The sequence below is a fragment of the Columba livia genome, chromosome 16 (genome assembly GCF_036013475.1).
Source record: "Columba livia isolate bColLiv1 breed racing homer chromosome 16, bColLiv1.pat.W.v2, whole genome shotgun sequence".
Classification (NCBI taxonomy): Eukaryota; Metazoa; Chordata; class Aves; order Columbiformes; family Columbidae; genus Columba; species Columba livia.
The window spans coordinates 5952716-5978286 of NC_088617.1; the positions used below are offsets into that span (position 1 = coordinate 5952716).

At 53.1% G+C, this 25571-nt stretch overlaps 2 protein-coding genes across 7 annotated transcripts in view; one reads left to right on the top strand and one right to left on the bottom strand.

Moving 5' to 3' along the window:
* The window catches only part of NOL4L (nucleolar protein 4 like), a 61788-nt gene extending 54993 nt beyond the window's left edge, over positions 1 to 6795 (top strand). For all 6 annotated transcript variants that reach the window (XM_065032100.1, XM_021282105.2, XM_065032101.1 and 3 more), the window contains one exon: positions 2115 to 6795. In XM_065032100.1, coding sequence (XP_064888172.1) covers positions 2115 to 2314 — 200 coding nt within the window. In that variant the 3' untranslated portion in view covers positions 2315 to 6795. The remainder of the gene's footprint in view (positions 1 to 2114) is intronic.
* Positions 6796 to 8244: 1449 nt separating this feature from the next.
* Positions 8245 to 25189, bottom strand: ASXL1 (ASXL transcriptional regulator 1). The gene is made up of 12 exons (XM_065032095.1): positions 25029 to 25189; positions 20626 to 20708; positions 18326 to 18434; positions 17176 to 17296; positions 17004 to 17101; positions 16602 to 16695; positions 15909 to 16061; positions 15346 to 15509; positions 15168 to 15264; positions 14583 to 14688; positions 13510 to 14125; positions 8245 to 12812 (listed from the first exon to the last, which is right to left on the bottom strand). Exons 1-12 carry the CDS (start codon positions 25086 to 25088, stop codon positions 9987 to 9989), a joined length of 4527 nt encoding a protein of 1508 aa, XP_064888167.1. The 5' UTR covers positions 25089 to 25189; the 3' UTR covers positions 8245 to 9986.
* Between the last annotated feature and the right edge of the window lie 382 nt (positions 25190 to 25571).

A 25571-nucleotide genomic window follows, 5' to 3' on the forward strand; every position in this document is an offset into this window, starting at 1 on the left:
GCCCCTGAGGTGGGGCAGAGGGTGTCCCCTTGGGCAGCAGCCATCTGGCTTTGCCCTCCTGGCAAAGCCTGGGCTGTCTTCACTTGCCCAGGGCATTGGGGACTCCTGCCCGGCCTCTGCCCACCCCGATGAGGGCGGATTTGGGAGGATGTGATTTCCGGGGCCCTGAGAGATGCCTGTCTGGGATTAACTCTTATCATCCCTTCCTAATGCTTCTTAACCCTGAATAAAGATCCCGCCCCGGCCTCCAGCTGCTGAGACCTAATCCTCATGGCCATGGCGAGGCCACAATGGTTCCCCCAGTGCAGCCATGGCCCCCAGCCCTGCGCTGCCCCGCACCCTCCTCTCGTTTGCTCCTTGGTGTGTGTGAGACAGTGACCGGGTAGAAACACCTCAGAGCAGCCCCAGGAGGAGCAGAGGGCCCTGGGTGTCACACCCAGCAGCACCTTGCTTCTTTCTAATGGATTTTTAAACCTCTGCTTTGCAGTTATTTTTTCCCCTTTGTCCAAGCTCTTTCCCAGTCCTTCAGAGGTGGGAGCCACAAGGAGCTGCACCTTCTCCTGCCCCTGAGCACAGAGCCTGCAGGGGTTTGCTGCCTATAAGCTCTTGTTCCTCCATCCCCCACCTGAGGCGATTCCTGCTCAAATCCACATCCCAGCTCATTCCCCCTTGGTGAGCTGGGGAACAGGCTCTGCTTGCTGCTGCCTTTTCTGTCCAGTGAAATTGCTTTCGCATGAGAACCTCCTCCTCCCCTTCCCTGCCGTGGGAGTCTCTGGTGCTGCTCGAGCAGCATTTGCTGCTCCAGCCTTTCTGTCCCTGGAGCTTTCCCTCCCGCCCCGGGTGATGCTCCCCCTGCTGCGCAGGACCTGGGCTCGAGACTGCTGAACTCTCCTGGTTTGCAAACCGCTGCAGCACCCATCCCTGCTCCATCTTGTGCGTGTCCCACAGACCAGCAGGAGCTCAGCCTTTCTCCAGCATCCCCAGGCGCTTCTCAGCCCGCAGCCAGGGAGTGCTTCAGTGGCTTCTCCTTCCCCCTGGCTCCAGCCTTATCTGCTTCCTCTAGCAGACCTCTTTCCTCTTATCCCCATTTCTAGTTCATCGTGTGGTTCTTACACATTGTTTGGCTTCTTTTACTCAGTCCAACATGAAGCTAATTCCAGTTTTCGCGCTGCCTTTCCCTGGCTGTGTCACACCTCAAGCCATGCACCAGTTTTTCTGCCAAACCTGCAGCCGCCCAAACCGGGCTGCACACGCGTGTGCGTGGTTGTGCGTGTGTGCAGACAGCCGGAGCAGCGACTGACGGTGTCCCTGGGTCCTGGAGAACTCCCTCATTTTGTGACGTTTTGCAGGTTTAAGATCTGTAGTGAAACGGGGGTTGTGAGCTGGAGCAGCCGTGTGTCATGTGCTGCAGAGGACAGACACATGTTGCCAAAAATCACATGCGATAGAGGTGTAGCAGAGACCTACTTAGGAGAAAAAAAAATCCAGGCTCATGAGGCAGATCATCAGTTTTGCAGGACTTCATTTCATTTACAGACTAAACCACAGAAACGTGCCCAGTAGGACCATTTAGCCTCCCCCAAAATGTTCTGCCTAGGCTGAGCACATCCCCGCATTGTGGCCGGGGTGGCATGTGGCAGCGCGGGACGGGCACATCCCCATCCCACCCCACAGCCCGGCCCCACGGCACCTGTGCTGGCACCGACACCAGGTAGTGACCCAGCAGTAACGCAGGGGAATGCGCCGGGTGGGATGTTACCATATACAGAGGAAAAACCAGAACCTGGCAGGTGATTTTGGTGGGCAGGTACCCTCCGGCGCACGTTTAGCTCCTGTCAGAGTGCGGCCACAGACTGTCCCTTTGCAGCGCAGACGGGACAGGCTGCGAGATGGGATTTTTGTCTTCTTGATGACTCTGACGTCTCTTTCCTTGTGGGTGTTGTAGGGCGGTGACCTGGCTGCACTGGCTGCTGCTGGGGCTCCTCATGTTGTCCAAGTCCCCACACTTTGCAGGGACTGTCTAGAGCTCCAGGAGCAGCAGCTCCCGTCTGAGGCCTCCCTGGGGCAGGACGATGCTGCTCTGTCTCAGCTTCCCTCTCGCTTTTCCTCGGCAGGTCCGACCGATCTCAGCATGAAAGGTGGGGCGTCCAGCACAGCCCCCTCCAACAGCACCAACCGGGGAATGCAGGCTGCCCAGCTCAGCCCCACGGAGATCAGCGCCGTGCGGCAGCTCATCGCCGGCTACCGAGAGTCGGCGGCATTTCTGCTGCGATCTGCAGACGAACTGGAAAACCTCATTTTACAGCAGAACTGACTCCCTGTGTCTTTGTCACTCCTCTGTCTAGAAGACAATTTCTACCTGCTAGAAAGAGGCTCCCCGTGGTGTCCTGCTCAGGACCAGCAGCGTCCTCCCGTGAAGCGGCGGGTACATGTAGTTTTAGAAGGTGGAATTCAAAAGACCTGTTTTCTTTTACACTCCAAGCACCTGGGACTTCAGGCACAAGGACACGTTTTTGAACCAACACCCGTGCGTCCAGCCGAGCAGAAGCTGAACCTGCGGCTTGGAAGGATGCGGGACTTTGAAGGGCAGAAGGGAGCCTGGGGAGGTTTGGGGCTGCAGATGTATTTAGAATAACCTTTGTGGACCCAAATGTTAGATTCCCGTCCCCGGATAATTTCCAAGTCTTAGGTGAGCTGAATCACATATTTATTGAGAAATGGACCCTCTTTTCCCCTTAGTAATTTATTTTTCTGAAAATGGATTCTTTTGAGTTTGTACAGATTGCCAGTTTTTTGTCTGTCTGATCAGAAGGAATTTATTCCTGTGAAATAACACATTCCATATCACGACACTACTAATCTCCAGGCAGCTCTGCCTGTTTCTCTGGGGAGCCCTTGTCTTGCCATCCAGCGCTCGGCCTCCAGGCAGCACCGGTGGCAGCTGGACAGCGGAACAAGCAGCGTCCTGCTTAGAGTCGATTCTAGGCGGTCCCGTAGCAGCAGTGGGGTCTAAACCTCCCGCAGAGACTCGGCAAGCTCAGCACACCTCCGGCCAGAAGGACGTCTCATGCTCATTTAAGTCATTGCAGATCAGAGAAAGAAGGAAATTCCTGAGAAACACTGTCCGGCGGTCACTGTCCGTACTCTACCTCACGCTCCATCGTGGGCTCTTCCAGGCCTGGCCGAGCGGGGGGACGGTGAGTGTTGCAACCATGTGGATCGCGCCGCAGAGGCTGGACCTGACCTGTCCGGTGCCACGGATCTGCTGGGGTCCCGCTGCAGGGCCCGCACCCCCACCCTGGGAACCGCCCTGGGGGCAGCAGGAGAATAAACCTTCATGGAACCGAGCAGGTGAGGCTCCAGCCGGGTCTCTGCCCGAAAAGCCGCTGACTCCTCTGCGGGAGTTGGAAACAGGCGATGTTCAGCAGCAGAACTGACAAAATCCTCTCTGGGGTGCGGGATCCTCCCCCCTCCCTGCTCACAGTCCTGGAACAAGCTCACAGTTCCCAAACTGTAGCCTGATGTCCATCGTGCCCCACGACCATCCCCACCCCAACGATGCACTTCGTTTTGCTCAGTGCAATAACTACACCGTGCTGCTAACCCAGGGGCTGCACTGGGGTGCTAAGCCCAGCCCAGCGCTGAGCCCAGCCCGTCAATGAGCTGAGCCCAGCAATGCAACGTGCTGCAGAGCCGTGGGGTCCCCGCAGCCCCCGCTCAGGCAGGCATCCTTACCGCAAGAGAGAGATTCCAGAGTGTAATCCCCAAAAAGGTAGATAATTTCTCTCTTTGGACCCAGCTTTTTCCTTCTTTCTCGTCCCCTCAGAGCCCACGGCCGGGGCTGCGGGTCTGTCAGGGCTGATGTGGGCTCGAGCTCGGTGGCAGCGGCTGGTCCCAGCTCAGGAGCTTTTATACCCAATTATACCCCACACACTGGAAGAGAAGCAGAACCTCTGCCCTGCTCTTAGTCTCAGCACAGAAAAAGCCACTGGCTCCCGAGAACGGGCTCGCCCGGCAGCAGGAGGGCTTTGCGTTGTCACCATTGCATTGACCGTTGTCCCCAAACTGTCACCTTCCCTTAGTGTTGGATCGAAGGCCCCAGAGCCCCGGCCGCTGGGCGCAGTCGGGGTGTCCGAGCTGGTGGCTCCTCCGAGCGGAGCCGATGCTGGAGCTGGGGCAGCCGGGACCCCCCAGCCAGGGCTCAGCACTTCCCAGCCTGCCTGGTGCATCCACCACGTCCTCCCATCCGCGGAATTTATGTAAATATTTATTTTTGTGTGAATACCATGAAGTAAGAAACCTTTGACAAATACGTAACCGCAGCCGTTTGTGAGAGTCTCCCGGTTCAGGCAGGAGAGGCAGAGACAATCGCTGTCCCGGGACCCCCCGCCGCCCCCCCGGCCGAGCACCAGAACGTTCCTGCAGAAAGAGGTTCCCCAGGGGCTCACGGACACGTCGCCATTCGCTGCTCTTTGTTCCAAGTTTTATTTATCCGAGTTTCAGCGGTCGTTACCGCATCACCTCGCAACTCGTCTCAGCGTGTTCTGGAGTTCGTGGCTCTGGCACGTCGTTCACCTGCGGCCGCTCGTGGGCACGGGGAGAGCAGCCGAACGGTACAGACTGAGCCGCCAGCGCCCCGGTGACAGCCGCAGCTGTGACAGGTCATGAAACAAACGGGATTGACTACAAATTTCTGTCAGGGATCTTTTCTTTTTTTTTCTTTACTTTTGGTGAGTCTCGGGTTCGCAGTTTCTTTGGCCCAAGCTCCACACATCTCAGTGCTGTTCACGGGTCCGCGCTCGGCTGCAGCTCCTCCAGGACCGTTCGGAGCCGCATCCCCGCGCTCAGCGGGCAGGAGGGGCAGGAGCCGCTGGTCCGGGGTCTCAACAAGGAACGGGCAGGAGCAGAACACGCCGGCTCTCCAGATACTCTGAGGTGGAAGGAGAATGTTGGGTTAGCAGATGGTCTGGACGTCCCTGGTTTTGTTGGAGAAAAGCTAATCACTGGTTGAGAAAATATAATGTTTTTTTAAATTTAATTTAATTTAATTTAATTTTAAACAACCATCCAGCCCTGGATGTGCGGTTCCCATGACGGTGTCTCTACATGGGAGAGCGTTCCCGGGATTGTGAGCAGACATAACTTGTACCTCCCCATCCGAAGGGCCACATCCCTCCACGAGTGCCCCTCGGGTTTAGTACCAGTTCATGAAAAAAATGCTGCTTTGAACTCAGAGGGTTAATATACTTTTGATTTGTAATTTTTTGTAAGACTTTTTACAAGGTAGCATAGTATTTCACCAGAATACCAACTACAATCCGTCCATAGTCTGATTTTTATATAATTTAGTGGTGCTTTAGAAACTTTTGTTTGGTTGTTTCGGAGCTGTACAGCTCAGTTCTTCGCCTGTACCTACCTAAGACCAATGTGAACCTTTGTATTTTTGCTCCTGATTTTGGACTCAGTGAAGTGTACTGTTTACATGTACAGAACTCCCGGCCCCCGTGTGCTCTGCAAGAACCCGCGTTGACGAGGAAGCTGCACCTCACCCGTTTGTCTGCTTAACGAGCCACAGCCCCAGCCCCACACACGCACCTGCCCCGGGGACGCCCCGCTACACAAACACCCTCGCAGCAATTTGGGGTTTTGCACAAGCTATTGCGTTTTTATTTCCTTTTTCCCCAGTAGTCGATGTTGGGATTGGCCGCAGCTCCGGTCCAGATGATGCGGAGCTGCCACAATTGAGGCAGAGCCGCTCGGAGCATCGTCGTCTCCCGGTTCAGCGGCACGAGGGGCTCAGCCGAGGACACGGGAAACGCTCATCAGCTTAATTGGAGACACGATTGACCCCCGGTGCAGCAGCCCCAGCTGGTCCGACGGGCGGGTGGGAGCCTGGGGCTCCCGGTGAAGCTCTTTGGAAAGCCGCTGCTCTCCGAGGGCTCCCATAGAAAGCGTATGGCACTTAATCCAGCTTTTAAGGTGACACTTTATTGCTTAATCGATTCATTTGGAAATGATATTTTTGCAGATAGGCACCTATGCAACTTAATGTGGCTCTTAAGCAGATGAGCACTTCCTCCTCAACGAGCTTGATAAGAGTTATTTGTGTTATATACTGTGGATTTTTCCAGTAAATGTGGCTTAATATTTTAATTCTTAGAATGTGTGTCTATTATATATGTGATGCAACTTAATTCTGTTCTGTTTGTGGAATGATTAGCACAGGCCAACTCCCTGTTCCCTCACTTAACAAAGACCAATGAGCTGTTAATCGAGCTGTTATCTCCATGGTATTACCTGCTAAATGCACTGATTTCATAAGTATGTGGAATCCTTTTTCTTTTTTTCTTTTGAATCTGTATATCATATATAAGACTGAATCTACTTAATAAACACTGTATAACAAGAAGGGCTTTCTCCTCCTCCGCCCTCGCCCCGGTCGCCCCCACGCGCCATCAGGCACCCGAGCGGGATCCAAATTTGGTGTTACAATGGAAAACACCCAAATCTTTCAACAATTTCGACATAAGCCGTGCTTTCCATTCCTGAACAGACCGCCGCGGTACCACGGAGAGCAGCGTCAGCACTCATGGCTGGGGCCAGTCACCAATTTTATGCTTAACTTATATTTTGACAAAATTAATTTTGTGAAGTGTCTGTTTTTTGTGGGAAAAAAAAAAAATATGGAGTTTTCATTGAAGTTTGTGGAAAGTTCTCCCTCTCCCTCATGGAAAATACTGATTTTTCATTATCAGCTTTATTCACTAAGTATAATAAATCTTTGCATCCATCAAACACGTATCTCAAAGCGCTGTGTAGATAAAATCTCCTGCCCTGCATCTGAGGCTGGTGGACGGCGAGGAGCCAGGACAGAAACCCAGCGGGTTTGCAGCTTGGGTGGAAGCGCCACCGGTCGATGGCACCCGGTGCCTGCGGTGCCCAAAGGCCCCAGCTGAACGCTTGTGAATGTAAAACCTTCACCCAGGACAGCTCGTCCCACGGGATCCGCCACGCTAATCAACACCCGTGTGTGCGCGGAGCTGCCGTGGGTGTTTGCAGGACGCGCAGGTCGAGCGTCCCCGTGTGCCTGTGACCCGGTTTGATCACCCGCAACCACCCCACACGGTCCCGCGGTGGCCACGGGGGCCTCGGCCCACTGGGGACGTCCCCTCTGGCCACAACTGGCTCCACCGCGGAGTGGGACCCACACAGCGGCCGGTCTGTGGGAGACGATCTGTTACTTATCAGAGACAAAAAAAATTGCTCTGTGTGAAATCGTGGCATTAATAGGGTTCTACTCCTGAAACCTCCCATGTCCTGCAGGTAACTCATCCCGACACCATCACCCACCACAACGATTAAATAGAAAACGTGGCATCAGTTATTTAACCATTTTACTACTTACCTAAGTAGCAACTAATTTCCTGCATTACTTATTTTTAGCATATTTAGGTTATGTGGGTATCTTTCACCACTAGGCAGAGCTTAAGCCGTAAACCTCCCACGCTCGGGACAGAGGTTCCTCTGCCCCACACCGCGATGCTCAGCTCAGCCCCTTCACGTCTGCGGAGTGGGGGCATCGAACAGCCGGGCTGCAGCCCCAGCCCCACCGGTGACACGAGGAGCTGGGAGGACGGGAGATCGGCCCCGTCCCCGCCGCTCTGCAGCACAACAGAGAAATATCGCATCACTGGAGAGATCCGAGCAGCCCCAGCCCCGCTGTCCGGGCCGGGAGATCCCATCTGCCCGCAAAGATCCGCGCAACGAGACCAGAACCCAACGAGTAACATAAATCATGCTGTTGTTTTCTTATCACCTATAAGAGAGAGAAAGGATGCAGCAATAAAGTCAGTTCACAACAATATAATCGGTATCACATTGTTCTGCTCCTTGCAAAGCAGTTTTAGATCCATTTTCCCAACAACTGGGTCAGGCAGTCACGTAAAGCCGCGTCCCAGCAGCAGCAGGACCTGCCTGGTGACACCGAGCCAGTCTGTCCCTGTCACCACGGGGTCCTACAGCCCTCAGGGTACCCGGCGGCTCCGCAGCGTGTGCACTGACCTCAGGTACCCGCGAGGGTTTAAAAACCCATTTAAAGAAGCCAAGGGAGCAACACAGCCCCTGCTCCATTTAATAACCGGAGCAGAGCTCTGGAATGCTCCCAGTTAATAAAGAGGAAAGGAAGAGCAATGCTGCCTTAGAGAGCAGACCATGACTTCAGAAAAAGAGGATTGAAGCCACAAATGGGGGTTTTACAGCGTGTTTATTTTCCAATAGCACAAGGGACGCACCCGAGCGGCCCCCGGGCTCTGCCCACAGCCCCGAGGATGCAGCTCCAGCCCCGGCTCCGCTCCCGCTTTGCTTCACAGGATCCCACAGCCCCACCGCGGCTGCCCCGGCCCAGGCACACGTCAGTCTCATCCCCACAATATGAGGCTGGCAGATGCATTAAGGACAAACCATTTCAGAGACTAAACTTACTGCATCCCTCAGGCTTGAATCACAAATAGGGATGGGTATGGTTAAAAAAAAGTGCATGGTCAAGGGAGGTAGGATAGAGCTAGAAAAGAGAGAAGAAAATATACAGATAATAAACCCCCTACAATTCTTGCTACTGCCTTAAATAAAACAGCTGATTTGTCCCGTCGCTGAGGCAATTCCTTCTTGGTGAGCGATTGCTCCAGAGTGGAGTCAGCATTTGGCCTCAACCTGCGGATGCACGAGGACGTTCAGCACCGGGCACTGCAGCTCTGGCCGTGAGGGACAGTGGTGGCAGCAGCAGCGGCTTCGGGGAGGGAGCAGGGACCTAAACCTGACCCTGCGAACAGGAACCTAAACCCGACTCTGTGAAGCCCTCACGGTCTGTCCCCACACCGGTCTGTCCCCGCAGGGCGGTGGGAACAGAGACACCATCGCACATGGAGCCTCCGTCAGGCAGGACAGAACAGAGCGGCTCCGACTGCAGCTGCAGGTTAATAACTAACACCACTTTAATGCAATACTGCTGGAGAGCCTGGAAATCCAAGGGAAAAAAAAAAGAACCCTTTATGTTCTATGTACATTACAACCATTTACAGAGTTGGCCAGTACTGTGTACAACATATAAATACATGATCAAACAGATGCATAGAGGATACTTACAGGAGCCAAATAATTCACTTTATACATCCAAGAATGAAAATATAAAAAAATGAGAAAACACTGTTTTAACTGTAGGGCAACAGTCACAGAGGCGCACGTGGGCAGACGGTGTCACGTCCAGGTTCTCACTGCAGGGCTGTGACACAGAGCGCCGGACACAAACAGCACCAGGAACCTCCGCTCACACCAGTTTCACACCAGTCTGTGGTGAGTCAGCCCAAAGAGGGACTCACGGTCCCAGAGCCCAGCCAGGCAGAGTTCCTGGACCACACGCCGTCCTGCAGCCCAGCAAAAGCCACTTGCCACTTTTAACTCGTCTGGCATCCTGCACATTGGCTCCACCCAATATATGGTCATTCTATAGGGCTGGACAGCCGCTGTGCGTCCCGCAGCATCCAACCCCGAGCAGAACTGTCCCTGCAGAGCAGCCCCCGCTTGCACCTCCTGCACAGTGGCTGAGGATGGAGATGGCAAAGGGGAGAGTGGAAGACTGTAGGGCCTCACCAGCACAGCCCTGAAATAGAAAACACTGTTCCCATTCCTGTGGATGGAAAGATTCCCCGGCAGAGGGTCCACGGGTCACCACAGCACACGGGCTCTCGTTCGGGTCTCGGCTCGTGCAGCGGAGCAGTCGGTGTTTCCAGGGCAGCACAGGCAGAGGGTCGCTCCAGCTCGGAGGGTTTGCTGTTGATTGTAGTGGGAAGGCGAGTCAGCTTTCCTCACCAAACCAAAGTGTAACGGCATTTCTACTATAAACAGAATAGTATTTTGTGTACGGGCTTTAGGATCAGTTGTTGTCAAGATACACACACTGAATATACAACCTGTCCCATGGCCATAATTTATTATCTCACCACAAGGCACAATACACAAAGCTTAGAGGGTCCTATACAGTCGTCGTGACAAAAGGCCCCGCAGCCCTTACACATGATCATGGCTTTAAGGCTGCACGAGCACTTGAACGAGATCTCGTCAACGCTGCCGCTGTCGGCAAACATCTGCACGGAAAGGGCCGTGCTGTGGTTCGCAGCAAAGTTCGCTTTGTGGGCCAGCTGCACCACGCTCCCAGCAAGGCTTCTGGGAAAAGCTGGAGTGCCGGATGAATAATTAAAGCTGGTGGAATTCAGCTGCAGCTTAGAAAGCTTCCCATAAAATGCTTGCTTGATATTGAGCTGAGAGGGGATGGACGAAGGCTCCAAAGGGTGATTGTGTCCTTTTCCCACTTCCCTTGACAACTTCAAAAACGGCAAGTCCACACCCAGCGGGACACTCTGCGGATGCTCGCTCGGCTCCGCGGGGGTTCGCGCATCGTTCCTGTTCTTCGCGGGGCTGCCACACGCCAACACGTTCTCGTCTCCGACCCCTCCCGGGGTGCCGAGGTGCTGCCTGGGAGCGCCCCCTCCCCTGCCAGCAGGGGCTCCTTCCCCCGGCACGCAGCTCTTGGCCAGAGGAACCTGTTTGCTGGGGGATGGGGCTCCCATGGCTGAACCGTGATCCGGAGCCCTGGGCTGCTGTGGCCTCACGGCGGCACCGCAGGGGAAACCAGAACCGAAGAGCTTCTTGCCTTGAGCTCCAACATTGGCTTTATTGACCGATGTACCTCCTGTCTGCTTTGGACCAAGAGAAGTTACAGCTGGAGATAAAAAACGAGGCTCTGCAGAGGCTTTCAGCTTCTCTGGACTTGTATTTGTGATGACGCTTGACAACGGGTTGTGCTGTGGCACCCGATGGACCTTGGGCAGCTCCTTTTGCTCGTCCAAGCTACAGGAAGAAAATGTTCTTTCCTGAGGGCCCGTATCTTCAGGCTCCTGAGAGGCACTTGCCACATTGGCCACTTGGTCAGGGCAGCTTAAAGTCAAGCCAACTTTGGAATGTTTTTCTGGAAGGGACGGATCCTCTACACCCTCTGCTCCTGCTCCAAGCTTCTTGTCCTGGGGATCTGCAGAGGATCTCACTGCGTGGAAGTCATCGCGCCTGCTCAGGGCACTCGACTTTATTCCTACATCCAGAGAAGATTCTTTGCCAAAATAGCCACTGCTGCCTCCCTCCATTTGCAGGGAGCAGCTTTCTGACCACATGTCCCGCAGGGGCTGTGTCACCTCCAGCCTGATGTTGGTGTGGGAGACAGGGAGGACTTCTCTCAGCGGGAGGGTTCCCTTGAGCAGCTGTGTCACCAGCGGGCTGGTGGCTTCTGCGGTGGACACGGGCCGGGTGGAGCGTTCCTGGGGCGACGGGGCAGGAGCTGCGGAGCTCAGCACCGTGGGGACGTCCACACCATGGGCCAGACCCTCCGCTGCCACCACCACCGGCTGCGACCTGACCCTGTCGCCTCCCCCAGTGCTGCTGGGAGAGGGGTCTGTCCCCACCACCTCCCTGCAGGGGACACTCCTGAAACACAGATCCATCTCTGCGTTCTCATCAGCTACATCACCTTCAAAATCTGATGCAGTATCTGTTGTTTCGCCATGCGTACTCTGTACGTCATCATCTCCGCTCGTCTTGCACTCCTGAGTCTCTTTCAGAGGCTGCTGTGCGTTTTCGGGCTCTGTCCTGGGGCACCTCTCCCTCAGCTGCACAACTTTTTCAGAGGTATGTATGCTGTTCTGAGCAATGAAGTCATCCTGTGGAGAGGGTTTCACCACAGACTCTGTGTTCTGTTCTTCATCACGGTCTCTCTCTGCCCGCGGGTGTGCGGAGCCGCCCAGCGCAGCAGCCGCATCCTCTGCTCCCGCAGCCGCTGCTTTGGAGTTCCCACCATCAGCAACACGTTTTTCCACAAATGTTTCAGAGCCATTGAATCTCAATCTAGCCACCGTTCCTGGCTCACAGCATTCTTTACCACCCAATGACGTTTCTGGCAGAAGAGCAGGACAACTAGAGGAATTTTCCTTTACGTCAGAAGGATAATCCAACTGCACGGCAGGAGCACCAACATCTGTGAGTCCCGACAGAAGCACATCTCCCGCAGGAGCGATCCCAGCTCCCTGGGAACTCGACAGGCCGTTCACTGGGGGAAACACGCACTTCAGCTTCATGCTTTGCCTCTCCTGTGACACGACACAAGCCGGGGTTTCGGTCCTTGGGTCAGCAAGGAGCTGCTCGGGGCTCTCCTGCCTCTGGCAGGTTGCACTGTCCAAGGATGATCCAGCCAAAGCACCACGGAGCTGCCTTTGGGGTGACCCATCACCATGCTGAGCCTCCCCCGAGTCGGTGCCTGCGGCGCGTCCCAGGTCACCCCTTCCCTCTGGCTTTGAGGACAAGGGGCCTTGTCTTGAAGACAGGAAGGAATTCGTGGCAGCCTCTGGCACAGCCACCTCAGCATCAGCCTCCTCCTCGTTCAGATGGAGAGACGACAGTAATTGTGCTCGTTGTAGATCTGCCGAGCACTTTCCGCGAGTCCTGCGGGATCTGCGGCGCTCTGCGCGGCTGCCGGGGTCTCCTCCACCTCCCTCGTCGGCGCTTCTCCCCCCGCCGGGGCCGCCCCCTCCTCCGATGGCGGCGGCTCCGCGCTGGGCTCGGGCCTGCAGCGCGCGGGCCTTGATGTCGGCGAGGGTGCGGGGCCCGGCGCGGCCGCGGCTGGAGGGCTCCGCGCTGGGGATGATCCGGGGGCAAATCTGGTAAGCGGGCTGACCTTTAACCACCCAGGGTGGTTTAATACGTGAAAGTTGAATCTGCAAGAAAGGGAAAAGCAGTTAGTTCTGACACCTGAGCATTTTCAGACAGTGAAATGCATTTTATCAGCACCCGCTCATCACAAGAATTCAACGAAAAATTGAAATTCCAACTTAGAAACTGATTATGGCAGAGCACCAGCATGCTCCCCGTAACCTCTGCTTATGTGCTCTGTCATGCAATACGTAAAGCTTAGTTAATATTAGTATCATTTTACCAGAGCCCACTGAGAAATATAAAGTAAGCGATTCGCATTGAGATCTTCAGAAACCAAAATGGTCTCCTTGACTACCCTGAAGCTGCCAGCATGGACACCTCCAGCCAAACGGGAAAAATCAGAAGGAATAACTAAGACTGCCCAAAAGGATAGGAACTGAGACAGTACACCGTATAAAGCATATGACTCAAACGTCTCTTTTGCAACAAGCCAGCTAGTTTCAGGAAAGGTGATTTCTGTATCCACAGAAATGACGCAAACTCAGAGGGTAAGGTCAAGGCTACTCTGTGCTCTTGTGCAAAGACCTTGGAATGATTTTCCGTTCTCTGCCTAAGACAGTGAACGGTGGCACCAGCTCTGCCAATGGAACCCTCCCACTTCTGCTCTGAACACGACACCACTTGACACCGTAATAATGTTTGGATGCTACTGAGCACGACAGCCCTGAGACAGCAAGCAGCTCCAATTCTCCTTCCTACCCGGATGGGTGGGACTTTTGGCTCCTCTTTAGTAGGCTGTGGCTTTTCTGGGTGAACACTTTCAATTGTGTTACGAAAGGACTGACGATCTTCAAGCCGGGGCTTCTTTTCGGGAAAGGACGCAGAGGCAGCCTCCTCAAAGCATCTCCTCTTCTGCTCCTTGGGCTCCCGCACCGAGTTCTCCTGGGGCAACCCGGGAATCCTGTTTGCGGCTGCCAACGACACATCTTCTGATTTACTGTGTAATGCAGAAGTCTCTGGAGAGAGGTGCGATTCTGAGCTCTCTGGCTTCAGTCCGGCAGCCGAAGGGCTCATCAGATCATCCTTCTTCAGCTCTACCTCAGGCAGCGTCTCTTTGTGGAGCGAGGAGTCTGGTCCCACAACAGCCGTCTCTTTGGAAGCCTCCGTTTGCTTGGGCTCACGCGGTTTGTAGAGGCTCCTGCGGGCTCTGCAGCGCAGGTCAGCGCGGGAGCGTTTCTTGAAGCGCCCGTCCCTCTGCCGCGTGGCCGGAGCGCGCGGCACCCGCGCTTCTCCTTTCCCAGCCGGGCCTGTCCTGTTCTCAGCGTCCTCTTGCACCGAATTCTGCTCCTGGGATTCTTCTTGGGTCAAGCCCAACCTATAAGGCAAACATAAAAACTAGCTAGAAGTTCAAGCCCATACTAATTTACACATTTCATCTTTCACTGACAGCGGTACTGTCCCCACTTAACATAGTGAAGTACAGGTTACAAAGAGGAGACTCATTAAAACCTCATTAAATCCATCTGCAATGAGAACCTGTACATTTGCTATCTCGCGTTACTATCACAGGGATTGAGAAAAATAGGAAAATTTAAAGATTTGTGATGGAAAATGAGTAACATCAACTTGTCTTGGAAACAAAATGGATACAGAATTCTGCTGTGAGCTGGGCAGTTCCACTCAGGATTTCCCTGGAGCAACAGTCTGAGCGATCCACCCACGACCTGTATTTTTCCAGGAGTTTCTGCTGCATCTTCTCAGGTATCAGCAAACACACTCTGCCACCTGCATAAACATTGATAGAACAGGACAGATGAGGTAAAATTGCTCACTTTTGTCCATAGTAGTCCTCAAAGAACTTCTCTTTCCATTGTTCCACTCTCTTTTCCTTTTCCATCTCCTGCCGAATTCGAACTTGCATCTCATGGGTGAATTCACCTACACGGGAGCAAGAGACCGAAATTCAGTTCCAAACAAAACCGACTCTGCAAACGCAGCCTTTTGTGTTTAAACAGCACAGTAACTATGCACACAAAGGACAGATTTCCTGTTGTCATCCCACTCTCCACCCTGCTATGGATCCACATGCCATCCAACTCCTTAAGGACAATCGGTGGCCACACAGCCCCAAGCAAGACTGAAAAAAAGACCCCACAACATTTCACCAGACACTGGCCACCATTTAAGGAAAGGTAAGTCTGGCACTACTTTACACCTCCACCACTTCATTCTGAAGGCCCCATGACACCAAAGAAAAACACATCTTTGGTTTTAAAGAAGAAAAGTTGTGAGCAGCATAGCCAGATACACTGCAAAGCTGGACTGAATTCCCGCTCATTAACTGTAAAAGAAAACCAAAACAACCCCATGAGATGAGCACCCCTTCTCCAGCTGCCCAGCGCAGGGAGCCCACTCACCGTCAGCCAGCCGCTCCCTCCAGCTCTGCGCCGCGTGGGTGAAGAACTCGTTGTTCAGAGCGCTGCCACTGAGCCGCATCAGCCCATCGGCCCCAACCTATCGGGACAAACAGAAACACTCACTGCAGCCGTCCCGAGAGCCAACGCGGCGAATGGAAGCCCCGCGCTGACCCCGTACCTGTCTGTCCACCTCGGGGAGGAGGTACAGCAGCTGCTGCTGGAAGTGTGACGGAAGCGCGTTGAACGTTCTGGAGTTGATCAGCGCCCGCAGGTTTGTGTTGACAAGAATGGAACCAGGGGTTTCGAAGTCGATATCCTCACCCCTGTTTCGTTTCATTTGCCCTATAGTTTAAGGGCAGGCAAATAAAATAAACGTTGTATAAAGGTATGTCAGCATTAGAGGCAAGCACTTGATGCCAAACTACTACAGCAAAAGCAGCAAGATCCATGTCAAGTATGGAGAGAGACTCTCGAACACATCAGTTTACAGACACGCATCTGGAATTTTGATATGAGGTCACACATCTGTCACATTCAGGTACAATTCTCAATGCTGCTCTTCAGAGTAGACAAACTTTTAAACAACTGTTCAGGAGGGAAGGTTCGGCTTCGGAGCCTCGAGGTCATCACCTCCTTCCCAAGGAAGGGAACCCTGGAGTTCTTTTCTCAGACACACACGGGCTTCCCTGTTGCCTGCTTTTCTGGCCAATTACTTTTCCAACTTTAATCAGAAGCACCTACCAGCCGTGGGCTTCCGGATGCCCCTGAGCAGCTGCGGAGGATCCCTGTTGATTTCCGTCCTGCTGCGCAGGGTGGCTTTGCACAGCGCCAAGGAGCTGCTGCTGCTGCTGGACGTGCTGCTGCTCTCCCCATCCGCGTGCCTCCCTGGGAAACCTAAAAGCAAAATAACTTCATAAATATGTGCAAAGAACAGCAGAAACCCAACTTGGAGAGTGGTTTAACATACAGGAATAGGACAAGGGGGCATGGGCTTAAACTCTACCAGGGGAAATTTAGGCTGGATATTAGAAAGAAATTCTTTACAGAGAGAGTGGTCAGGCATTGGAATGGCTGCCCAGGGAGGTGCTGGACTCGCCGTCCCTGGAGGTTTTTAAACTGAGAGTGGACATGGCACTTAGTGCCATGATCTAGTAAACAGACTGGAGTTGGACCAAGGGTTGGACTCGATGATCTCTGAGGTCTTTTCCAACCCTGGTGATTCTGTGATTCTAATACCAGGTCCACTGTTACAGGGTATTGCCCAGTTACCAGCTATTTTGATGGACATAAACATACACACAACTCTCCACAGGCACACGATTCTCACCAAGTGCTGAAAAAGTCCCCAGGCAAAGCTATAGATAACTAGAGACCGCTGGTGAAAAGCCACCTGTGCAGTCGTTCCGAACCCACCACGGCAGCCGCGACGCTCACCCGAGGCAGACTCCACGTGCGCCCCGTTGACCTTCAGTGGCGTGAGGACAACACGCGGCAGCATCACACCAGGCTTCTTCTTTTGTTTGCTTGTCTGCGGTCCAGAAAGGAACCAAAAACAAAACAAAGAAACAGAGATGTTATGGAGGGGTAAAACAATCTTTTAAGCAGCATGTTTCCCAGTTAAAGAACTACCCAGGTCCTAGGTAACTCTTCAGGTGTCATTACACATAAGAATTCCACGGGAATAGCAGAGAATTCAAAATTCCCTTCCTGCCTCTGATCACAAGGAGTCAGCCCCATCTGAGGCAGCTAAGCTGGTTGCTGTCACGCTCACCCCTCTATCAGTAATGAAAATTCCCCCTGAGAGGCTTTGTCCTCCCGTCAGCCCCATTTTCCTACCTGGGCGGCAGCTCTGCAGCTCTCCCTGCCAGCACTGGGTCCCTTGCTCTGTGGTTCGGTGGAGCACGAGGCATTGGAGGACGTTTCATCCAGAGACACTGCAAGAGACGGGCGCTCGGTCAGACACCGCAGCAGCTCCCGTGGTTTGGGACGAACGGCGTCAGACACTCACCGTCGTTATCGCCGCTCACGGTGCTCGCTTCATTGGACTCACAACTTTCTGCGTCTGCCGTGTCCTCCAGCTCCTCCCCTTCGGGCACCGACAGGTTCCGAGACCACTGCAGCGCGTCCTTCTGCAGGGCAAACAGAGCGGGTGGCACAGCCCTCCCTCCCTCCCCGCGCCACGAACCCGCGGGAACGGGCACTTCAGGGGACAGACTTCCTAAGCTTAATTTTTTCCGTCTTCCCTATTTTAATCCTTGATGCAGAAATGATGTTTTTAAACATATTTGGGCTCGTACTGGAATAGAAGTAATCTAAACTATTAGTGCACCTCCTAGATGCGTAACTCAAACATATCCAAAATACATCAAGTTAATAATTTGTCCCACTTTTCTGCACCCAAACAGCTTCTAATAAAGACAAACATCTCATTCCTACTGCAAAAGAAGAGGCAGCATTGGAGTAGCCAACCACTGAGACAGTAAGCTTAGGAGATGTGTTTACTACTTGAATAATCAAAGCCATTTCAATTCCATCTGTTTTCAGGCAAAATATGGCAATTTAACAAAATCTTCTGATAGCAGGAAAACAGATTCAAATGAAATAGCTGAGATACCTGTTGTCTATCAAGCTCATACTTATCAGGGAATCCAACAGTACAAAACAATGCAGAAGCAAAAAGCCTAAGACCAGACCCATTTTCAACATTGCAAGATTACTGGGACAATAAACTAAAAATAAAAAATGTTCCAGAGACACCTCAAGATCTGAGGAAAATGCTGATGCTAAATATACACAGAACGCATCGGAACACAAAACAAACCATCAGAAGAATGACTATACATCTTCCTATCAAGATTTTACTTGTAGCTACAAGCTCTAGGACCAATTCAATTTTCTGGGTGGCTGCGGCTGCAGAAAAGGAGCGAATGGAACGGGTTGGATAAGCAGCCACCCGAGTTGGACACCAAGTACTGCAATAAAAGGATTTATCTTGCTTGTGGAATTCAACAAATAAGGGTTTTAAAAAGGAATTTATCATATATGACTAAATAGAGCAGAAAGGCCCCATCTCTACTGAAACAATGAACTGCAGACACTCTTTCCCACAAGCCCAGGTGCAGCTCCCGGTGCCCAGTGCCGGTTGAACCCGCCGGTACCTTCAGCGTGAAGAGGCTGATGCGCCCGGGCAGCTTGTAGAAGAGCCCGTCCCCGCCGCGGGAGTTGGAGTGCAGCATGGCGTTGAGGCAGGCCAGCGGAGACGTGCCGCTGCGGGGAGAGAAGGCAGGTCAGCAACGCACTTACCGACAAAACAGCCTAAAGATCCATTGAAGAACGGTGATGACGCTTGTGAACCTCCCAGGACGGGCATGTCAATCAGAACGGTGTCACCGCTTTCCTTTGTGACCTGCACGTCAGCCTTGGCACATCCCGGCAAAGCAGTGGCAGAAAGCAGGAAATGTTGTGCCGGTTTTGAAGTTACTCACAGCCATTTTTAGACATTTCTAATTTTTTTACCTGTTTCCTCCCTTTCTCTGTTTGATACTTTCAGAGTTGGATTGATTGTATAAAAAAGCCCAGATTTATTTTGTAAACAAAACCAGCACTGTGCACATATGTGTTTCTGGAACGTCTCCTCTGACATGTCGCAGACAAAAGTGCACCAGCAGAAACAGATATGAAAGGTCTGATGCACTAATTTGTCAAGTCCTGCATCACTCCCTGGTTAAATCAACCATCCTACACTCACACTGATGGAATTTCTGTGCCACGTAATCTCGTGTTTTCCGTTACATCACACATGTACATGCGGAAAGTTACCTGGAAGAGACATTAACGCAGTATCGATTTCATTATTATTAAAAGCGAAACTGAAAGCTGGGTTGAGACAAAATATTTCCAATAAAATCACTGTCAAATCGAAAACTTAGAACAAGTTCTGTTTCCACCCTGAACGCGTTTGTTTTTTGGTTGTTTCTTCACACGCCTCAGTAACAGACAAAATCCCCGTGTCATTTTCAGATACCACAAAACAATTTACAGCCTCTGTCCTATTAACAGCATTTTCCTGTCTGCGTTGAACAGAACACTCTGAGCACACTAACCAGCCACAGGGGACACTGCCTTAGGTAGCAAAATAAACAGTTTTCTACGAAATTATGAACAAACCTAAACAGTTTAAAAAGTCCATGGCATATTGAGCTTGGCGGGATCACCACCTTTATTCTGTGAACAATTATGCTCTGAAGAAAACAGTTTTTCTTAAAGCAGAGAACTAATGACCAGGGAAGGAAAAGCAGATATTTCAAGGGAAAACACCGGCCTTTAGAGAATGATTTAGTTTTGTGAGATTTAATTCGACATGTGTTCCAAAGTCTGGTCTTGAGCTACACACTGTGAGAGGTCACTTGTCAAACCTGATAGCGCACTGAGATAACCTGTGTGTGTGAGAAGAGCCGCGCAGGTCCCTCCAGCAGAGCACAGCCCGGGCACGTACATCCTCAACCGGCTCCTTCAGGGCAAGGACTGATGTCAGAAAGCGCAGAATATTGATTAAAACAGAAATACGTGAAGGTCCTGATTGAGAGCCCAGAGAGCCAGGGTGAGGGCAGCAGACTGGGAACAGTCCATGTCCTGATTCCCCCAAGTCTCTCAACGTGCAGCAGCCAAAAGGCACCAGTCTTTGCTGGCTTTGGGAGCCACATTTTCCTTTTATTACCACTAACTGAGGCACTTGGACTATCACAGTTACCTACTTTCTTTGATCTGTAAGACACTGCATTTCTCTTCTACTACTGTCACAGAAACAGATGGAACTCCACAGCAACTTAACCAAGGAAAAGTCTCCCACTCCTGCAGTTTCTCAAGCTCCATATCACATTCTTTTCAACACGAGGCCCACATTGAGATGGGCATCTCCTCTGTACAATGTCAAAAGCCACAACAGCATGAGCTCCGCTATCATGCTGCTCAAAACTCTGAGCAGAAGCCAGCAGAGCCACACAAAGTAAAGAAGAATTTTTCTTGAGTGTCCTACAACATAATGCCTGCTCTAGAAATGAAGCATCAGAGGAGACAAAACTTAAGACTGTTCTCAAACTGAGTCATAATACCAGAACGTACTGGGAGCTACTTACGAGAGAACCACACAAATGGTGAGTACAATGCAAAGCGGGGCTCTGATCTGCAACAGGCATTTATTTTACAATAGGTGCATGAAGGGGACTCTGGACATTGTAAAAAAATCCAGGAACAGCTTCCAGTTATTGTCAAGGAAAAAAAACCCAAACAATACAACTTGTATATGGATGTCTATACTGTCATCTGACATGACTGTGCTGGGAAGAGAAAAAAGGAAGAAGAAAAGTGGGCTGGAGATGAGGCAGCAATGCACAAAGCAACACAACCCTCCATGTGCAGCCCTCCCCACTACGTTTGAGACAAGATCATCAATACTAACCTCATTTCCTTCAGTCCTTCAGCCTCTATGACCTGCAGAATCTGTTTTGGGGTCATAGGAGCATCAGAGTAATTTTCCAGAACCTGAAAAGACAGAAAGACCATGTGTCATTCCAGAATTTGCTTCCACATTCACAGAACTACCTCCATAAATGGTGGTTCAGATGCAATAATACGCCTCTTAAAACCTCATTCATCTGCAAAAGACACACACCAATAATTTCAGGCTCCCTCAAGACTCCATCATGGTGAGCACCACAAAAGGCCGACCTTAATCTGATCCCTAATTAACTGAAATACCAGCATGAAGGAGAGAAAAAGCAGCAGAATTTGGCCTTGACCCCGTTGCGTGAAACCAGTGGAAGCTTCTCCCCAGACGTCACTATGCGCTGGACAAGCTGCTGCCACACGCGACTGTGCAAAGAGAGCACAGTCAGAGACCTGCAACGGAGCAGAACCTGCTCCCCACCATGCACCTCTCTACCTGCTACACAGCACCCAGGATTGCTCCTGGAAATCAAAATATTCCTGTACAACTACATAATTCAATAGCGTACCTTCCTCAGATTACTGCATTCATTTCACCTTCGCTCCATCTCAAGAAGGGAACCAGGGGTGAGAGACAGAATTATTGTCAGAGAAGGACAGAATTTAGAAAGCAACAATAACAGTAAAGGATGTGGAAAAGAAATATGGGTAGGGACACTAAAAGGATTTGGACTGCTCACCTTCGGAAGAAAATGAGTAAAATCAGATGTTAAAAAAGCAATACAATAAATAACAGCTCACCCTTTCATATACTAGATTAAGACAGAATTTCCACTTGTATGTGAAGAACTAAAGAAGCTCCTACATTTTTCTTTAAAGCCTGGGGAACTTACTGCTCCAAAATGAAGGATTCAAAGAGACGACTGGGCACTTCTGTGGGTGAGGAGATGACCCACGTAACCGGGAAAGAGCGCCCACAAATGAGCTGCTGCAGCTGCAAACCCCGACGTTTCTTCGGGAGCAGATTTCCCTGTGGCCGCCCGGCGCTGTGGCAGGTGATGCTGCCCCGAACGCAAACCCACCAACCCAACCTGGCCCCAGGGTGACGGGCACAGGGCACAGCCACGAAAAGCAGCAGCGGGTACCCAGCCAGGAACTTTCTGGTGTGAATTTCCCCAGCACAATGGCCGCAGTGATGCACGATGGCGGGTTTGTTTGTCACCGCGGCTCCACTGGCATCTCCAAACCACCTCCCAACCTCCACAGGTAAAGAAAACCCCAGCCCAGGTCACTGTAGTGCTGCACTTCAACTATAAAAGGAATAAAAGGAATATAAGGAATAAAAGGAATGTCTTAAATCATATCCACCCAACACGTAATTTTCAGGTGCCTGAAGATCACAAGCATCAGTGGCACTAACCTGGTAGCGAACAGAAATCTGAGAACTACGTAACCTGAGATAAAACACAATGAAAACACAAAGAGTTTAAAGAAAATATCAAAGAGAGTAATAAGCCGTATTCAGAGAGCAAACAATTTTAACTCTGAGTCAATACCACTCCATCACACTTTTTCCTTCCCTAATCAGAAAACCTCCAGAGGTTACGACATTTCCGTGAGTTCCTCATGCCCATCACCCCGAGGGAGCAGAGAGCTGACATGGGGACACGCGGCCCCCAGCCCAGCACCAGAGCCACAAACAGAACACCCCTGTCCCAAAAATAAGGAAATTCTTCACAGCTTGTAAAACCTCTCTTGAGTGGTAGACACAGGAAGCAACGTACCCAGCCTAAAACTGCACACCAGCAGGCATTTACATAGAGATAAAAGAATCTGTGCTCTGGGAACAATCTCCAATCAACAGCCACATGAAGTGTGCAGAGCATTCGATAGGAAAGCAGATCTGAAGCTTCACCAGCACTGCAGCTCTGGTCCCAGCACAGCCCAGTCTGCAGCTCTGGTCACCCAGCCTGACAGCGCCCACACCCCCACAGCCTGGAGCCACAACTCAAGCACCTCTGGCTGCTCAGCACCCCATAAAGATCCGTTTCCCCTCCACTATTTATAATACTGATAGTCAAGGGTTCCTATGTCCTTAATCAGGGAAGTTCACACCGCTCCCCCAATTAATATACTAGACATATAGCTCTGATGCCACTTGTTGAATAGTCCTACAGCTCTGGGTGTTCACTGGAATATTTAAAGGTTTATTTTATGGAATGTGTATAGCGTGAGCTCTGTAGGAGCAGCAACACTGAAAAGCACTTTAGCCTGTGATTCTGAGAAACATGTAGAGGAATACAAAACACAATAGTGCGTGTCAGAAAGGAAAATTAAAAGCATTTTGACAGGGAGCATGTGTAAGACTAGCGTTAAATAAAGATCTATTTTTAGTGGCTTTACAATCAGTCCTGCGAGCTGGGAGTGCAGCTACGCAACTGTAGGTCGCTCTAAGTGGATAATCTGGTACGAGATCCTTCTATTCCTGGTTCATCAATGGCTCTAAGACGCTGCTGAGGCTCAGACATCTCACGGACCCACCGTGCCCGAGGCTCTGGCCCAAAGACGGGCAAGAGGAACCGTGAGGAGATCCCTTCCCACCACGTGAGGGTGAGGAGGTGCATTAAGAGACAGCTCTAGAGTCACAGTCTCACGTGCTGCTTTGGGCAGGCTATAAATCTGATTTTTTTCACCTGTTAGAGCTCAGGACATTTGAATGAGGTGACTTTGTGCCCAGCACAGCCTCCGGCCCTGAGGTCACCCACTGGGGAAGTGTCCCTGTCGCTGCTAGACATGCTTGGCCCACAGAGCAGGACCCGGAGAGGATCGCACAGCGAAGCGCCGGAGCCCAATTCCTGCGGTGAAGCTCTCCAGTGCCTTACAGCCTCCTCCAGCTTTGCAAGCAAAGTCACATGGATCTAAAATATTATAATTTACACACAAAAGATTATGCAAGTTGCTGGAAGATGGATGCTTGTCTGATTAGGTTTCCTCCTGGCAAGCAGTAAGAAAACACTCCAACCGCCAAACAAATCTCACTCAGAAGGAGCAGCAGGACTCATCCCGAACACCCTCAGCGCCAGACCCAGAGTGTTCCTCTGCATGTTTGTGTGCTGCAAGGCACAGCCTGGCCAGGCAAAACCAAAATAAACACATGCACAAGAAAAAACGAAGCAACAGAACCCCTTCAAAGCCTGTAAATCCCTTTCTATGGATGTCCCTACGCTACACAGGGTGTACACGCACGTCCTCACCAGCTGAGCACCCCAGGGAGGGAATGGCAGAGATCCGCTCGTGCCCGTGGCTCCGTATGCAGGCACTCCCGCACCTGCACAGATCTGTGTCCCTGTGCCACTGGCAGAGAGCAGCTCCTGGGCAGGGGACAAGGGGAGCAAACCCCCTTCAGCCAGCCGTGGCAAGCAACGAGCCCAAACACCCCCAAAACGGCCCCTTAAATAAAACTACTGACCAGTTCGCACTCGCTGCCTGAAAGATGCTGAAGTTATTTTTCCTCTTCTGTTTATAAATGGGGTTTAAGGCAGATATGACTCAAACACTTTGCGGAGAGAAACTGAGCTTCTCCCCTTGCACGGTCCAACACCAGTGGTGTCCAACAGCCCCAGGCACACCCTGCCAGAGCGGGTTTGGGAGCTGGAGCCTTCAACAAACAGACTCCCAAAGACAAAAAGACTCAGATGAACCCACACTGACGTCTCCTAAGCCCAAAAGTGCCCAAACAGCGCCCAAACCGCAGCAGTGCGGACCCCGGGCTCGGGACCGGCCGCTGAACGCGCCGCTTGCCCGGCCGGTGCTGTGGGCGCTGCGGGGGCACGAAACCCGCGGTTTGGGGCATTACAGGGAAAGTTCAGCGGCAGCGCTGCCCGGGCCAGGCCGCGCCCGGAGCCGCCGGGTCCTCCCGCCCAGCCTCAAGTCATCTGGAAAGAACGGAACGAGCCGCCCGCTCAGCGAGCGCGGCCCCGGCCCGGGCAACAACACCGAACCGCTCCGGCTGCGGGACCCCCGAGAGCGCAGCCCGGCGGGAAGGGCCGCGGGGACCCCCGGAGGTCCCGTCCTGGAGCCCCCTCGCACCGGCCCCGCAGCGCCCCAGGCCCTTCTCCCTCCCACCCGCCCCGGGAAGGAAAACAACCGGGGAGGAGCCCCCGGCCGGGGGACCCGGGGCACCGGCGACACCGCCCCCGCCCCGGCCAGACCCGGCCATGGGTTCGCGCGGCCGGGGCGCAGCGCCCGCCCCCACACACACCCCGGACGGCACCGCCGGCCCCATTACTCGAGGACGGGCCGCAGCCGGCAACGAGCGGAGCCCCCGGGCGGGGGGAGGCCCCTCGGGGCCCGGCCGAGCCCCCGCGCCCCCTTCCCGGGCCCGGCCCAGGCCCTGGGCGGCGGTTCCCCCCTCACCAGGCGGGCGGCCTCGGCCCACGTGCGCTCCTTCTTCCTCCGCTGCTTCATCTCCTTCATCCTCCTCCCGCGCGGGCAGCGGCGCGGCGGGCGCAGACCGTTAGGCGCGCGCGGGCGGGCGGGCGGCGGGCGGCGGCGGGGGCGGGGCGGGCAGGCGCGCGCGGGCGGGCGGCGGGCGCGCGGGGCGGGGCGGGCAGGGCGCGAGGCGGGGGCGGCTCCGGGCGCTACGGGAGGCGGCGGCGGCGGCTCGGGCCCGACATAACAACGGGGTCAAAGGGCCGGGAGCAGGGGGGGAAGGGGCGGGGCTCGGCGACGGTGGCCGCGGCAGGACACGGCAGGACCCGCGCGCCGCGATCGAAGGGGCGGAGCCGGCCGCGCGAGGCGCGCGGCGGGCCTGGGCCCCGTTTGAAGCAAAACAAACCGCAAGGGCTGCCGGGAGTTGTAGTCCCCGCGGCCGCGCCCGACAGGGCCCCGCCCCCGCCCGCGACTACCGCTCCCATCGGGCGCTGCGCGCGCCGCGAGGCCTGCCGGGCCCGACCGCCA

Bases quoted from the DNA above. Each gene is read 5' to 3' on its own strand.
- ASXL1 (XM_065032095.1), bottom strand. From the start codon at position 25,088: ATGAAGGAGATGAAGCAGCGGAGGAAGAAGGAGCGCACGTGGGCCGAG. The intron at 20,709-25,028 runs GTGAGGGGGGAA...CTGTCTTTTCAG, and splicing joins GGGCCGAGGCCGCCCGCCTG to GTTCTGGAAAATTACTCTGA. The intron at 16,696-17,003 runs GTAGGAAAATGG...TCTGGACCGCAG, and splicing joins GCTGCAGAGCTGCCGCCCAG to ACAAGCAAACAAAAGAAGAA.